Below are 17,726 nucleotides of genomic sequence, written 5' to 3'. Positions count from 1 at the left end.
AAAAAAGGTCTGTGGAAAGTTTATAACAAACACGGTGTTGCTGCTACATTAAGGCTAAACCCCCTACAGACATGTGGAAAACTTTCTTGGTAAAGTGACAAATCTTTATTTTTTTTTTTTTTTTTTAAATATAAATCTTCAAAATTAAATAAAAAGTTTTTCAAAAAGCAAGTATTGCACTGACAGATCTCCTACTCTAGTACCCTTTTAAAAATATCAAAAAGGAACTCACTAGCACACCCCAGAGGAGAAATGTATAGCTGAGGTTTTCAGAAGAAGCAGTTACTGCTGGACAAATTCCTATTTGCATGTTGTTTTAGTCAAGGGACATTTAAGACCAAAATACTGCATTTCACATCCAAGCTCACAGTTCTGGTGGGCTAAAAAGGACCTTCAAGAACTCTATTTAACCCAAAGATCACAAGAACGGGACCATGGTGGCCTCAGCGCCTGGTGTGTCTTATTAGTATGCAATGCTATACCCAGAACAGCGCTGCTTAGCCTCTAAATACCCCCCAATTGACATGAAAAACATGGAACGTGTAAAAGAAAATGTATTTAAAAAAAATGCATTTTACTCTTACACCATACAATTCAGTTCTCCAATCAAAAAACATAAGCTTTAAAATGTGAGGAAGCATTAAAAAGTAACAAAAAGACAACCCTTATGTTCTGTGTTTAGCTATTCTTAAACACATACGTTCGTCATATGGGTTGGGGGTGAGGAGCCTGATCTAGGAGCTAAGAAAAATAACTGACATAAATTTCAAAACAAAATGTGTTTCTATTCTGTATCAGGTCAACTGATGCAATAATTTAAGGACAATCTAAAATCATCTAGTTCAGGAGATGTTTAAAACAAACAAGATTTGGACAGAATGACACGCAAACCAATGGCAACAATACTAAGAACCAACAAACTGACAGTCCAAAGGGAAATACACACACACACACACGTGTGTGTGTGTATCAATCTTTGAATTTGCGCAGGAGTTTCTAAACGTTTGGTAGTTCATGGAGTCCAGGCAGGAAACAGATGGACAACAAATGTTCCTTCTTTATGAAACCTCAACCTGCTTGGCTTAGCTTCAAAGTGTTCATAATGGAGTTTGGTGGAGTTGTCTTTATGTGTGATAGATCTTGTGGTCATAGTCCGTGGCAGAGCAGCTGTTAGAATCCATTTCTCTGCGGATAGGCGCGGGGATGCTGCTGCGGTGCTGGTGGTTGTCGGTCAGCGTCAGGTTCAGCAGGCTGGTGCAGGTGGGGAGGTAGACGTGCTGCACATGCGCCACTTCTGACCGACACACAGGACACAACTGAGGGAAAGGAAAGAAAAGTATTATGCATCGAGTATTTGTTTATTTTCTAATATTGGAGGTCGCTTATGCTTTGAGCAAACTCTGAAGTACTAATGCATTAAAGTTGGGAACCCTTTTAGTGGCCCGCTAAACTTTGGCAAGATACGTATTTTGGCATGCTGATCCACATGATCTTGGGTGGAATCTTTCTTGTTATGAACTCATAGACTAAGACTTCATCACGCACCCATTTCATGGCCAACAAAACCCAGACCTGAGTAAAACAACTAAACAAAGTTAACTAATGCACCAGTCTTGTAATGTAAGACTAATCGAGTCAACGCACAGTTGCCAGTAGACATGAAGCAAGAGGTGTCAAAGCCAGCAAAAGAAAGGTGCAAGCTAACAAAGTATGTAACCACAATCATACAAAGAGTCACGGAAATTCTCTCATCGAATGAGCTGTGAGTATGGTTGACTGCCAATGAGGCAACTAAAAGAGTCACCACTCAGGTCTTTCTGATCAGTGTTAATGTTAAGACTGAAGGACACGGCAAGACAAAATCTTACAGTAACAGGAAAGGCGAGCTTAATCATGAAACAGTGCAATGGATTACTATAATGTGAAAACAGTTTCCACAATCATGCTGAAAGCAGTGCAAAATTATCTTGTCTTGAGTTTGTACTGACTCGTTCTCACGCTTAGCACACGCGCACATGAAACATTTTAGCCGATTAAGTGGAGGGGACACTCAGGTCAGCAGCGTGCAAGCAAAGCTTTGGATGTTAAGGATGAGACGTTAGAACTGAAGTATAATTAAAGAGCTTTCGGTATAGCTGGAAACTCAAAGTAGGCTGGGGTGCCTTGAGTCAATGACCAAACAGAAAACAAAACTCTTTGGTTTCAAGCTCTCGCCTTGGCTTTTAGAAAGTACTGCTTCTAAGGCAGTGTTGACATCAGCATCTTCAGCAGTACTGTGTGTAAAACATAAGAAAGTGCTAATGAAAAGCTTCCCAAAGTGGCTGATAAACAAACATCAGCATTCCATTAGAAACGTCTACAGACATTTTGTGAGTGAAGAAGAGTCTTACCTGCAGCTGATTTGCGCAAGTCTGGCAACACACCATATGGCCGCAGGGGCAGAAAGCAGCATCGATCTCCTCTTCGCAGCAAAGCATGCACAACAGAGCCTCCCTGAGCTTCTGCAGCCGCTCCTGCAGGGCTCGGCTCTGCTGGCAGCTGCCACAGTCCAGCCCCTCGTCCTGCGAGTCGTCTTGGTTTGGGGAGCGTGAAGGAGAGGAGCGTTCGCCACCGCCAGACACCAGGTCCGCGACACCAGAGTTGTAGAGGGCGCGGCGGGCGTGGTCATACACTTCCTTGGAGGTACGTCGGATGTCGAAAACATACTTCTTGCCCAGGTTGATGTTTTCGTTGAGGAAAAGTGACGCTAGATGGCCCTTAAAATCTCTGCTGTACTGCATCATTACCGCATTAGTAACTGTGTCACACCTGGAAATGAAAATAAGATCAGACGTGATTACTACGGTCAGCAACATAGGAGCATTTGACCTGACAAACTACCAATTCCAAACTTATCTGCAGTATGGAGAGTATGTCCATTTATCCAATTTCTCCCTTGCACTTTTTATTTAGGCATCACCTAATATTCATCCTGTTCCAATGCCACATTCACCACTGAGATAAACACTGTACACTTGTTTCTGAACGAGCAGGACGAAGATATGGCTGCAAAAAAAAAAGAAAGAAAATTCTGCAGACTCTTAAAAAAAACCCATCTCTGAAACAAAAAGAACAGGGCTGTCTTTTGTACTTTGTGACTGACAATTTCATAGCTCAGCCATTTGAATTGTCCCTGCTCACTGCAAATTTCAGACACGCACACAATGCAGAGGAAAAGTGCCACCTCTACCCACTGAAGATTGTCCTGCCCAATCTATGTTTCCATCTACCCTCATTCCGGTCATGTTTTGTGTCCCACTTTGCATGTATATATAAACCATAAAAAACAGTGTTATAGGGAACAGGAGCACACTTTTGTCAATGTCGTTTTAGGTCAGGTTTTCCCCCCACCTATTTTATAATCTACTAGTCGTTAGTGAAGGACCGTAAACGATTAACTGCTCTATATCGTCAAAACATGATAGAGATGAGGAAGATTGTTCTATCGCAGCTCAGATTTGTGAATGACTTAACAGCTGCAGCACAGACTGTTGACAGACATCAATACAAACATCGATAGACTCTACCGAGCAGCAGAGCTTACAATTCATTTTAATTGATAGCTTGGCTCACCCCATGTCTATAGATGACTTCTCTAACATACCTCTAATAATTTAAGAAGTACCGACTTTGTGGAAGAGTGCAAAGCTATTAAAAAGGCCTGAATCTATTTAAATCAAACTGCACAGCTATACAACGTTAGGGTGTAAGTCATTGATCTGGGTGGGCTCAAACACTGTGCTCACCTGTAGAAGGCGTGGGTCTCTGTAATGGCCCGGTACAGACCACTAGCTGCCCGGTTACTGATCAGCTTGAACAAAAGCACCACACTGTCACTAGTGTCCTTGGTAACTGTCAAGTACACGCTTTTCCCCGACTGGGTGGCAATCTGGATGATTGGATAGCTTACTCTAAGATGAGGCAAAAGAGTAAACAGTAAATCAGACATGTAGTTCGTAAAACAAAAGTCATGAAAACTTGACATGAAACATACTGTCACTACAAGAATACACAGGGCTATTTGCAGATGTCTAGGTGGAGCATACCTGTTGACTAAGCTGAAGTCCTCCTTGCATATGGCGATACCCTCAGGGCCGACTCCTATGGCCAGCCGTTGGCCATTTGCGTCGCGAGCCCAGTGCCACTCCACGCCGTAATGCTCCAGAGAGGAGACCAGCTGCAGGGCCTGATATTCCACTGAGCCCTGGCTCAAACTTTCCAGAGCCTTGTGTCTGGATATGATGCTGCAGAGGAGATAAGGTCGGGAAGAGAAGTAAGACAACCATTTAAGTTTATTTAGCTCTAAAGCTAAGATTGGAACTGACATTTTCTGACACAAGCTTTATATCAAGGAACGCCCACTGTGACAGGTGTATTATACAAGCAGGATAAATGCAACTCTAAGAGTGTGTTTTTGATCAAAAGTTGAACACACCCTCGGGCAGAAATCTCCGATGCTAAACTGGATCTTTTCTTACAACTATACTTATGAGATCAATGCTTGGGCAGCATAGCTGAAGGCTCCTTTTAGCCAGTGAGACCTGCTGATATCTACAGACTGTGGTAGAAAATGCCTAAGGGCCAGGGATAGACGTAACAAATTGCATTTACTCAGTCTGCGGCGTATTTTTTAGTCTTTCCATCGCTGCTAATGGGTGTATGTATACCATTTTGATTCACAGCAGGGAGCTCGGTCGATGAAATGTATAGAAACTAACTGTTGGGAAATACATGCACCTTCATGCATAACAGGCTGGAGGTGAGAGTATGCGTAGCAGTAAGCAGCCGTGCCTGCTGGCTCAATACAGCACATACATAAAAGGGTTTAACGTAGCAGGTTTGGGAGATGGGGCTTGATAACGTATAATTTAAGAGTCTCTGCGTGTGAGGAACAGTGCCATGTGCACAACAAATGGTTTTAGTAGGCGCTCCAAAGGATGCAACTTCAAAATGGAGACACTGCAGTAACTCTTGGATAAATTCCCAACGGTTGTAGGTGGCACAGACATTGCTGTGGAAAGTGTGGTTGGTGCGGTGATTGCACAATACAATAGGATCCACGTTCTCAGAATCTAAAACTTTGTAGTAAAAACTTTGTCACCCTCTTCTTGTTTACAGGGAAAACATTCACGATGTACAGCGGGAGGTTATCAGTGGAACTCTGCAAACACATGCTATCTGATTTTCTACCAGCTGTGTGTGTGTCTCTCTCTCTCTCTCACACCTCCAGATAAATATAGAAAGACACTGACATTTTAAAAATGCTGCAGAATATTAAAGACAGCACTATAAATTCAACTCAGTGTAGCATTTGTTTGTTTTTTGCTTAAGATAGCATTTTGAATTCTTAAGTCCTTTCCCCATTTCCTTGATCAGCTGCCACATTATACCTCCATGACTCTTTGCCATGACCCATTATTTACTTTTGATCATGTCTTTACAGGATAGACTATCTCCCTCAGAGATAGTGAGGGGGCAAAGCTTCAGGAGAGCTGGCACAGAGAACATGTTTCAATGATTAGCCAGAGTTAGTTAACATGCATGTATAGGATCTTCTCAAAGTATGTCCAAATTCCAGCTGTCTTGTGTAAACTACCCCGCAACCCGAAGATCATTAGTAATGGTTTCAGTTCAGGGACTTTTTTTTTTGTACAGTAAGATGTGGAAAGAACAGAAGGATTCTGGGCCAGCAAAACAATGAATACCTTTTATGTCCATGCTATGTATTCACAATCAACAACATTTACATTTCCTGCTCCTCTTTGAGGACCATGTTGGGCTGCTTAAAGAGAGTTGTACCTGTTCATAGTGGCAGTGCTGGGCTCTTCGTCTCCACACAGCTCCGAGTACCAGTACTTGGCTGTGTTTTGGTTGTAGTCGCCAAACTCGGCCTGGGCCAGGAGCGCACTCAGCTCCTCTGCTTGTTCTGAGCCCATGCGTAGGTGACCGTTATGGAGGTCCTCCTTCACGTGCATGAAGAAGACGCGTCTGGTGGACAGGAAGAAAACAGAACGGTGGTTAAATGGGAAATCTTTCAATTGATGACAAACTCTTTATTTTACGCTTATCCAGAAAGAGGACAAATGATAATCTCTCCCATTGTGCACCCCATCACACAAACAGTGCCCACTTTCACTGGTCAACTGACTTTCATGCGTAATCGTTGTGGAGTCAGTACGTCTGGAGCACAAAAAGGCTAGAGCAGGTGGTCATTACAGGGCTAGAATTTCACCACAGACAGCAGGTGTTTGTGTGCATATGTGCAGCAGAAGGAAAAGCAACTGTGACATTTATGCAATAGTTTTTAATCGCTTCCTCAATACACACTATTAAAACTTCCTTCCTTTTGAGTGTGAATTCACTCAAGGCTGTAAACAAGTATTTGGACTTTTAACCAGGTGGTGACACAGTGGGCAATTGTGCTTGAACTATATCTGCTGGGCCAATGTGTGACCACAATAATGACACTTAAAATGAGTTACAATATCCGGCATCCTGTCTGTGTCTCTATGGCTTGTTGTCAAAAATGTGGTTCCATAACCCCATACTCATGCAATATGCTCATTTAAAGACAAGCCTCAACTAGTCTTGTTTTTGCCTGACTTGTGGGGAATTCTTGTTTGAAATGAGATGGTTTATGAAGTGACAGGGGAAAATAGTTCAAAAGATTAATGATTGTCAAAAACAAACAATTGTTATTGTTACGGCTGAGAGATTACATGAGAACACAGAGTTCTCATGTGGCCAAGAAAAACAGCTCAATTCTTAAAATAAGCCATGGCAGGTCTATGGTCCTTTCCATTGTTTTGACCAGAACATGTGAGGATTTTTTTCCTTCTAGCAGCAGGAGGCAAAACATCAAAAAGGAGTAACACCCTTACTGACTAAATCCTTACAGCATAAAGAACGTTGAACTAGAGTAACCTAAACTGATCCTTCCTTGAGATTACCTATGCGCAGTAACCTTAAGAAGATCGTACAGGCAAAAGGGCCTGCTCCCCGTCACTTGCGTCTGTGACAACAAACTAGTTGGACAGCTCGTCACTGGCCATGTTGTTGACTAGCTGGGATCTGGTTGGTGTGCCTGGGGACTTAGTTCTTACTTTTAACATTGGTCATTGTTTCTCCCCACATCTCCCACCAATTATGTACATACTGTCAATGCAACAGCGCTCAAGCATGCAGTGACCTAATGTTACCCTCTTGGTCTCTTATATAGACTATAGAACTCACTTGACAATGCCAGAAATGAAAGTCTGACTTTGGCATCCTGTGCCGACAAAAGTTCCAGTCGTAGAATAATTTAATGTGGAATAAAATTAAAAGGAAATGGCTGTGCTTTATTTTGGCCGACCGCATAATGATGTGGTAGATTAAAAGCAGACTGCGCCAGAAACTGCTTGTTATTTCTGGAAAAGAAAATCCCTTGAGCTATAGTTTTCTTTGAAGTATGATGCAAAGGGAGACAGTTTTCATTTGTGCAAATCAGGTCACACCAAGACTTGAGGATACTTGAGGGGGTTCAGAGGGACACTGATTGGAGAAGGAAGGTAGGACTTATCACCCCTTTTATTAAGTTTGTATAAACCCATTGCATTTATATTGATGTAGAAAATGAACCTTGCCGAAATGTGGAAGTGCAGCGGACACAGGGACGAGCTGGAGGGGACGTTTCTTTTGTCGTCTTATGGGACTTAAAAACCAGACTCTTGAGGGAGCAGCGCACAACTGGAGGTAGAAAACGCACACTTGTGTATTGCAACGGCTTCAGTATGCAATAACAGAGGCACACCTCATCCAACACACATTCACAGTGCTTCCAAGGAATAACGACAGTAGCGAAAGCAGCTGTGAGGCACACAAACAAAGTCGGTCTACACCGCCCCTGAAAAGCCAGACCATAACAACGAAGCCCCATAGCCGACCAGCCTCAGGCATAACAAACATTGCTTTGATATAGTGTTAAACATCCCAGTCCCTCCAACGCACACACACACACACACACACACACACACACACACACACACAAACACTGTTCTCTATTGTGTCAGGCCCAGCAGGCATCATGTGATGGAGCGCTGCTAGTTAGCTACCTGCCTGATGCAAACAATAGGGCTGACTGGAGTTTACTACAGGGTGCGAACAAAAGGTTATGATAGGGCAAGCTGCGAAGGTTACTATAGTTCAGGCAGGGATTGGCAAGAGGTTAATATCAATCACTGTGCCACTGAGCAAGACATTTAATATCTTCCTTCAGCACAAGTCCCGGCCTGTTGTTAGTTTGGTGTATGGTGACAGAATATCCAACTTGATTAATTTTAACCTCAGCGTTGTTTTACTTAACCAACCATCGGTGACAATGGACTATTTGGCCACTGGGCTGCTGAGTAAGACCGACTCCTGCATTCCTTGTGTTGTTGGCACCCACATGTGTAAACAGGTGTGGTTGCTTTGTTGAGCAAAAATTTCAATTAGCATTCGGAAGAAAGCACCCAAGTCGTACAGTAGGACAGGTTAACAGGCCCTGCAACAGAGGTAACTCCAGTTCAACAATAGCCGTTTCTGCCCGATCTCCCTGAGGCTGAATGAGAGCAATCAGATATGCACTCTGCCAAATACCATGGAAACACACAGCTGCTTCACATGGCGAAGGTAACAATTTCTCCTACTAAAAGGCCCCCGTGAAGCTATACTGCTACTGTATCTGCTCTAAACAATCAGCTTCGTGCAGCAAGGAAAACTCACTACAAAACTCTAGTTATGATAACAACAAGGGCAAAAGTGTTAGTACAGATTACCCTGCCATCTTCCTTGGCCTCGAAATTAACTTAATATTTCTCAGACAGCTGTCCCAGGATCTGTCCAGGTGGTGTAGTGCTGCCTCCTCACCTGTCAAGGTCCTTCCTTAGCTCAGGCCATCCCAAAATGGTGTTTGAGGCTGACTGGTTGAGACAGAACTCAAAAAAAGACTTTAGCCTTTACCTTTTTTTGAAATGTTTCCTGAGTGGGTGACCTACTGATGTGAAATGACTGAATTTGTCTAGACACACTTTAAAAAAATAAATAAGTTATTCCTGTACAAACCCATCAGGTTTACACAGGCCCACGACCGAGGTGACAAGACAAGAGACAACAGAATGGATAAATGCCCCCCCCCCGCTCAACCAAACAGGCATCTAAGTCACAGCACTTAAAATCTCCCAAATCTTGTTGGGATGTAAGGATGCCATGCTGCATCAGACTCACACTAGAGAAGCAGTTTATCTGCAGCTAGATCTTTCCACTTACTAACATTACTATTTGGACACATTTGCCCATGCATCATGACAGAGTCATTCGTGAGCACTGCAGCCATCATCACAGCATTTCCTCCTCCTTCAGACTGGCTGTCGCTGACATACCAGACCCAGACTGAATGCTATGAAGTCTGTGCTGAGACCTAAGTCTCCTGGCCTACTTTTAGTGTATTACACTGTGTACATATCATCATTGCTTTATCAATCAAAATCTTAAGAGGCTTACTTATGTACAGCCATAAGACCCCTGTGAATGCCAACAGCATTGGAGAAATAAATGCTATTAAAACAGTGGTTGTGGGGAGGGCGAAGTCATGTAGGTGCTGCTGGATTGTTTGAATACCTGATTGCCTGGCTGGAATAATTCAATTAAAGCAAGCCTGAACCCTGAGAAAGAATATTTGAAAATAGGTCACTGGCTACAGAACTGAGCTAAGGGGATATAATTCGAGTTTTACAGCTGATTTCTTCTGCTCAGTCTTAGAACCATTCAAATTTAGAACATCAAATTATCCCAAAATGCAGTGTTTGGCCTTTTTCAAAGCATCTCAATGTTGAGCTATTTGCAACTTTTTATAAAAAAAAAGAAATTTGAGAAATCTAGTTTTTGTGTACTTTAGTGCCAGAGAAAAAGGAACAGGCACACTTTAAGTAACCGGACACTCATTACCAAGTCAACTAAACTCTCTAGTCTGTTTCACCCATCTATAAAACCATTGTCTCATTTTAATGTTTTCTGCCCCAAACCAGTGTCTATTCCCCCAGTAGGCAGAATGTCAGCCGCTTTGCTTCACGGAAGAACAAAACGTTCCCCACAAACTGAAACCTAACACCTCTGCCTAGAGACTGCACCTAATCCAGCCAATCATCAGTAGAGTTTCAGACCTCATCGGTCAGGCTCTTAGCAATGTGGTTTGTAAGCTAGTCAAATGACACACTGCCAGGAGCTGTGTGCTGTGAGGTTACTAGCAGTCAATGAACTATAGTAAACCCAGCGAAACATCTTTTCCCATGGTGTGGGGCTTAATTGAAAGCCAGACTAAAATACTTCAAGTTTGAATCATAAATTGACCAGAAAGTTGTAAAACAATCATTTCACACACACTAAATATAACATGTGCCTTTGCTTGTTGAGTTGAACTGAAAGCTATACAGTAATAAAACAGTTTGTGAGCTAAATGCCTTGAGTTGCAGGGTGGTGCTCTGCACTGGATGGTAAAACAGTGATTAAAGATCAGCATCGATTTGAAGTTCAGGCTCTGTCATTCTTGAAACAAACGAAGGAAAGAAACTCATAGGGCTTGTAAAATCTACTTATTACTGACGATGGAGCATGTTGAACACTTTGAAGAGCCACAGGCATTTTGTGTGATCTTTAGCTTGATTGTCCCCCCAGCCTGCCACAGTGAGTTAAACATAACTTGTGTGACCTGAATAAATTACCTCAAATTGTTTTTGCAGAGGATTCAGTTAAAGAGGCAGTGTAGAGATAATGCTCATCTCAGTTTTCATGGGTGAACTTACGTATGATAAAACTGCAATTTAAAATGTTGTAAAAGCGGAATGATACAGAATTTAAAGTGTATTTTTATATATAATATCTATCTGCACAAGAATTGCAGGGCTGCTGCAATTTATCAGCGATGATCTAATGCAAACGTTGGTACATCTGTGCAAAGTCAAGCTTTTTATTGTGAAGTCTTTTCTCAGTTTATCCATTCTACAAACGCTACATAGAGTTGGAACCTATCCCACCATGCACTGGGGGAAAAGGCAAGGAAACACCCTGGACAGCTCGATAGTCTGTTGCAAGGTTAACACACGCATTCACCTCTATAGAGTTAGTCTCCAGTGCCCCTGACCAGCAGGTCTTTGAACTGCATGGGATTATGTAAGAAGGAAAGAACACTGTCCTGTGAGAGAAATGACATCAATAGAGCAGAGTCCATAAAGTTGGATTTAAATATTTCAAGTCTGGAATTTTTTCCAGTTCTGCGCTGCATCACAGAACAGACTTTGAGGAAATGAATGTCTGTCTTTAAGCTTTTCTCGCTCTCAGCCATTCTCAAAGACTTTGTTTGATGATGCCGAACCATCGGTCTTTCATAAATATTTTAATTTGTGACACGAAGGAACTCTTTATGGGGAAAATACACAAGTAAAGTTGCATGCAAATATATTGAGATGTAATTATTAAAAAGACTGATTAGAATGATTCCTCCTTAAAACTCATTTGGCTCCTGGTGTGGATTTGAATTGAACGCCTGAGGAGTAAACAGGTGAACAATCAGGACCTCTGATAAAGCTTGTACTAATAGCTGTGCCCTTCCAGGATATCCAAATGTTACCTGATCAGAATGTTAAATCGGGGGCTAATGAAGGGAAAATATTCACGTGTTTAAAACAGAAACACCCCCCCAAGCAAGTGTTTCATGATGCAGCTAATACAGGCTGTTGTTGAGGCCCTTAGGTCAGTCTCCCTTAACCAATTAAAAGTGTTATTTCCTCCAGTTGAGTCATGGAAAATGTTGGAACTGTTTTAAAACAACTATATTTTGGAGAACGGCTTTTGTTTTCCACTGGCATTAAAATAAAAAAATAAGAAGATTAATCCAAGAAAATGTTGGAAGAATCTTTCAGTGCAACTCAATCTTAACACCACTGGAAGGTTTGCACTGCTTTCAGTTATTGTTCACTGTGGACCCTTCAGCTGTCCAAAACAGAAGCTGGGAGAAGAGAGGGTGCCACACTTTATGCATCTGCAAAAATCTTATTTGCAAAGCAAGCTGGGAAATACTAGATTTAAAAAAAAACTAGCCTGGGAGAGATGGGCGAGTCGAGAATCTTGAACCCCTTTCTTAAATCTCATTGCTTTTAGAAGCAGGGGATACGGCTGCCACAGAATCGAGCTGAACGTAAGCCTTGCAACTCAAATAGATACGGCCTGCACGAGGACACTACTTATAGCTTATATTGGGTATAACTGATTGTAAGAAAATTGGTTTGAAATACCATAGAAATGTGGGCTTAATTTTGGATAGTAGATTTTTCAGCACAAGTTGGCCCAGCAAAAAGAGGAAAGAGAAAAATGAATTAACACAAAAGTACCCAAATAGTTAGCTGCATTTAAGCAAGAACACGCCTGTGACCTGCTAGGCTTTACGTGGCAGCGGAGTACACAGCAGGTTATATAAGCAGCTCTGTGCGAGCTCAGTCCAGTGCAGCTTATGTAATAAGGCCTATAAGATGGGAGTAGGAAAAAAAAAAAGAGGCCCATCCCTCAGCTCGACTGAGAGCTGTGGTAATATACAGTCCCTTTTGCTTTGTCCATACGCTGCTGAGAACATTTACTCCAGCTCACATCCATTTGTGAAACCAATTAAACATGCTGTATGGTTATAAAGAGTGTGTGTTGAGGGGCACAACTTGCCTTCTAAAAATTGCCGTGATCAATTTTAGAAGGCAAACTGACAGTCTTACAGTAAATACGCCAAACATGCTGTGTGGCATGCTGAAATGTCTGTAGACACAAATTTGGCCACATTTCTATAGGTATGCGAGTAACACAAATGTGCAATAGAGGAACTTTTTCTGCATTTGCCATGACGAGGTGTGCCTACTTGCTGCTTGGCTCAGAGCCTGCCTACATGCAGAACAAGTTGAGTGGAGGCAATGGTAGCCTAAAGTAGGTCAAAGGTGACGGCACAAGAAATTAGTGAAATGGGATCCTACTTTGTCCTCAAAGCCCCAATTTACTCAAATTATAAACATATTCCCTACAAGTCAAGTTAGGTTTTAAATTGAAGTTTAAATAAATTAGAAAAATAATTCACAGAAATGCCATGTAAAGCTTCCCATACCTGTGTTGGTCCCAAAAAAAAAAAAAAAATTAAATTAAAAAAAATAAATAATAATAATATACTGTGTACTGTCAACATCTTGCCCTCATCTCTAAAATTGACACCAGTGCTTCCCCACCACTTAAAATGAGATCACATCTGAGCAGATGGACAGCATTAAGGCTGTTCCAAAATTAAAACACAGACAGCATGTTGGTGTGCCATGTGTGAGTATTTATTAGCAGCAACCTCACACACCCTATCCTGCCATATTACTTCATTTTTAAAAACAACCCAGCACCAGCCATCTGTTGATAACCCCTGCTAATCTAGTGGAGGTCAGAGCGCAGGCTGCCAAGTGTCTTCTCTCCCCCCGTTTCCCTTCCATTTTCATCAAAGGTTGCCAAATATAGGCCAGACAGTGGAGGTAGGGGGGGTGGAGGGTGAGTGAGATGGACACAGAGGATGTGTGAGCAGGGACAGTTTATATCTGACTGTGATAAAAATATGGCAAGAGAACAAAGTTGATCTCTTTATATTTGAGGGAGGAAAGAGGGAGTGAGAAACAGCTGAAGGTGGGGCAGTGGGTGAACTGGGGAGCAACTGAGAGCTTACTGGAATGCTAGATACAGATCAGTTTAATGAACAGTTCTAATGGCATGCTGTGTGTGTGTGTGTGTGTGTGTGTGTGTGTGTGTGTGTGTGTGTGTGTGTGTGTGTGTGTAAGAGAGGGGGCAAGATTAGCATGGCAGAGCTTAAAATGACACCAAACAAATTTCCACTCACATACAGGGTTCCAACCCTGCAGTATGAAACACTTGTGGCACCATGTGAAGTGAATATAACATCCACGGTATCACACCAGATACAGTGTGTCAAACAAGTTTTTTGGACAGGTTCCGAGGGCTGTGAATACAATTGCTATTGATAACTTCAACCAAAATTGGGCCCTGGAAATACCGAGTCAGGTTCTAGACTTTTCAAAGTTCTTCGGAGTTAAAGTTCCTCGGAAAACAACAATCTCATCCTCTCTGAAACTGGATGACAACTCGATCTGCATCATCAAGAAAGCCCACCAAAGACTCTTGCCTGCGCCAGCTCAAAACATTTGGGGTGTCCAGGAAGCGGATGCTGAAGTTCTACAGAGCTGTGATAGAAAGGGTTCTTACCGTTGCTATACGTGTATGGTATGCAATCTCAATCTCAATAGGTCATGGCAGTTGATTTGAATTGTGGAGATATGTGAAATAGGCAAACTTATTTATTTCCGTTGTAATTTTCAGCCCAAAACGGTAACGTTTAAAAGATATATAGTTAAAACGCGGTAGTCCGACCTGATGTTGCTGCTTTGCTTATTTTATGTACCATGTTGCTTTGCTAGTATTTTTGATAAACAAAATCTAGCGTTACAAACAGCAACATCTCACCGCCAGTCAAACTGCTAGTTTGTGTCATTTACTTTAGTCTGTGGCCCAACAGGTACATTAGGTCTCCAACATAATGTTAATTAAAGTGTTAAGGCACCAAACATGCATTTTAGATGAATGAGATAAGAGTATATCCAGTTGTTTCTAGACCCCATTTGCTCAGCGCTGTTAAATTGTATGTACAGGATGCAGTACACATTAAATTTACATCCTGATGCTTTAAAAAACTATTACAAATATCACTATGTAATCCAGCTCCAACAGTGACTCATGATGACATATTGCTGTGAAAATAAAAACACCCTACACTGGCCTGTCACACAGTTTCCAACAGCATCTGCAAAACCCCAAATGGAGGCTTTTGTTCAGACAAAAATGGCCACAAACAATTGAAACCAAAAAACACAACAGAAAGATATTTTCAGTTGAATGGGGGCTGTGACGGAGGTCCTGGCTGTCGCACAGAGGGTCCCTGGGGGCAGGCGCAGAGAAACACATACCCCCAGAGCTGCTGGATTACATTCCTGCCTGGAGCTTCAATAAAATGACCTATAGTAACCCCGGAAGAGCTTGAGGAAGAGGTTACTACAGGGCATTCTTCTGTATTCTAAACTGAATTCACTAATGATGACTGTTTTTTCCGGTATCTGCTCATCATTGCATGTCATATGCAGTCACAGAAGTATGTGTTCATGAAAAAAACAGACCCGATTCAATTTTCACTGATCTTTTTCAGAGAAGGTGACAAGCTTATGTGTAGGTACCTGGCAGAGAATGCGTCATAAAGGAGTGGTTAATTATCTGTTCATATGCCTATAAACAAATGTGATGAGTTTCATGTGGCAGATTTGCACACAATGTCTTCGCAAGCATGTGAGTTGGTAAACATACCTCGTCTGTTCCTGCAGAATGAGATGGGGCTCCACAAAGAACTTGACCCGTAGCCTAAGTCGACAGGGCGTCACGTTATCCATCTGCTGGCAGATGCGGTTCCTCAGATTCAGCCACAGGTTCTCTCCTTTGCTGCCTGTGAACTGCAGCCCAAAGTAGTCCACTTCAATTATGCCTAACTTTCTGCAAACCTGGAAAGAGATGGAAGAAATTGGCAACGAACGTGAATATAGAAATTCATAAAAAGGATCCTAAAACTGTGTAGGAAAGAGTATCATGGGACATAATTTGGACAGAGGAAGCGTTACAGTTTCTATTAGGTGTTTTTTCACAACAGGATAGTACAATGACTAGATAAGTCAAATAATATTTTGAGTTGTGACAGAAGATTAAAATGTCCTTGAAAAAGACAATCCATATTGGTTTTGGTCTCAGTGGAGGGTGGCAATCAACAGAATTCCAACAGGAATCAATAAAGGTTTTGCGAAATTTAAGAGGCAAGAAAAAAAAGGTCGTTTTAATCACTTTGTAAATAAGGATTCCTGTTACCCCAGTGCTACTCTCACACAGATAAAATCCATCAATATTCTAGAACTCACGAACTTAACTTAAGTACTCTTGAAGGCTCTCCCGGGGTAAAGGGGCTCATCGAACCCACAATCCCACGCCCCCTCAGCGGCGGCGGCCACGGTTGGACGTCTGCAGGCATATCATTCATGCCCAGGGAAAGTTGGGGATATGCCTTGCACTTTAAGTAGCTTTATATTTCATAAGCGGAAAACTACTTGAGGCTACTGATGGAAGGAAAAGTTCGCATGCTACCCTGTTCATGTTCACTTTGGAGGGAGAATACGTGAAAGGAACTAAGGTTTCAGTTTGAGTGCTTGTAAAGGCAGAAGAATGAACTCAAGTAACCTTAACAAAGCCATCTGCCTCTGACTGACATGCAGGTAAAGGCGACTGCCGGAGGTTTACCACAATGTATCTAAACTTTCCTACATGTATATCAAGTCATGCGTTTTGACTACAAATCGACATTTTTAAAAGTTTCATTGTTACATGTTGTTTTCCTGTACGTTGCGAGCAGCAGAACATTTTGTTTCCGCCATCCCTACTTTACAACAAAGCAGATGTAGCTTTTCGATAGTTGTTTACAGATCAAGTTTACATTAATACATATTATTTAAGTGCTCCTCGTCGTGCAGAAACTAGGTTCAATTCCTCAATTTTATTTAACAGAATACTGGAGTCATAAATAGGCCTACGCGATCGACCTGAAGTTTAACAAAATAGAAAATCTAAAGTTTCGCAAGACAACCAGAGCACCGCTGCCCTGCCTGACCATGACACGGTGTTTTAAAGTTATAATAACAAAACGAGATGTGTATTCCACCACAGCCTACCTTATTCAGACAGTCTTCACCATTCGCCTTCGCATCAACTTCCACTTCCATCACCACTGAATCCGGACGAGTAACGTGGCAGAGCATTTTAGCTGTGTATTTTGTAAATCTTTGGTGTGCCACTCATGAAAAATAATAAAACACTTCTCGAGCCTTCTTGAACACCCCCTACATCAAGCCTTCGTCACCTTCGTAGCCCTTCCACTCTGTGTGGCGAATCTGCAGCCACCAGCTGTAGGCTATATATCAATGAAATGCCATACACAGCACCGCCTACTTACAGCTGTCCAATGGGGGCCAATTTCACATAATCACCGCAAAACTTAAACCAATCGGAAGTCATGTTACATCCGCACGCTGTTCTGGCTCGAGCTCACCTCCCGTGCCTGAAAGTGTGAGGAGTCCACTGCGCCCTCATCTGGCTCGCCTGTTGCACAGAGCGAAAGTGCCTTTCAACACACCTGCTCATATTAATTAGACATTTGAGCGAAATTCAGCAGACCTTGGGGTAAGTTTTATTGGCTTAATGACTTATATACCGGTTCCCCCCATCGGTCTGTGTAAATAATGTAAGGGAATGCAGTCCAGAAATAGCTGTGATAACGGGAAAATATCCCGCACGTATCTGAAGCTGCTGTCAAAAACTTTTATGAATGTTTCATGATGGCATCTCCGTTGTGTTCCAACCTTTCCTAAAGTAGGCTATTCCTGCTTGTGTAACACTACTTTTTTTGTCCTGCACCGAAGACACGTTGACAGTGTAGACTTCTTAATTGAAGTTACTTTATCAAGGCGATGAACAAAAGGCTGAGATAAAAGTGACTTCCCTGT

At 42.1% G+C, this 17,726-nt stretch overlaps 1 protein-coding gene across 1 annotated transcript; it reads right to left on the bottom strand.

The window, feature by feature from the left end:
- Positions 1–952: 952 nt before the first annotated feature.
- mylipa (myosin regulatory light chain interacting protein a) lies at positions 953–17,120 on the bottom strand. The gene is made up of 7 exons (XM_078267787.1): positions 16,896–17,120; positions 15,493–15,683; positions 5,839–6,027; positions 4,086–4,283; positions 3,786–3,950; positions 2,391–2,808; positions 953–1,316 (listed from the first exon to the last, which is right to left on the bottom strand). The coding sequence occupies exons 1-7, from the start codon at positions 16,980–16,982 to the stop codon at positions 1,125–1,127; spliced, it is 1,440 nt and encodes a 479-aa protein (XP_078123913.1). The 5' UTR covers positions 16,983–17,120; the 3' UTR covers positions 953–1,124.
- Between the last annotated feature and the right edge of the window lie 606 nt (positions 17,121–17,726).

The sequence above is a fragment of the Sander vitreus genome, chromosome 14 (genome assembly GCF_031162955.1).
Source record: "Sander vitreus isolate 19-12246 chromosome 14, sanVit1, whole genome shotgun sequence".
NCBI lineage: Eukaryota > Metazoa > Chordata > Actinopteri > Perciformes > Percidae > Sander > Sander vitreus.
This window is presented reverse-complemented; position numbering and strand designations above follow the sequence as displayed.

Bases quoted from the DNA above. Each gene is read 5' to 3' on its own strand.
- mylipa (XM_078267787.1), bottom strand. From the start codon at position 16,982: ATGCTCTGCCACGTTACTCGTCCGGATTCAGTGGTGATGGAAGTGGAA. The intron at 15,684-16,895 runs GTAGGCTGTGGT...ATCTCTTTCCAG, and splicing joins GTGAAGACTGTCTGAATAAG to GTTTGCAGAAAGTTAGGCAT. The intron at 4,284-5,838 runs GTACAACTCTCT...TCTCCTCTGCAG, and splicing joins AGCACTGCCACTATGAACAG to CATCATATCCAGACACAAGG.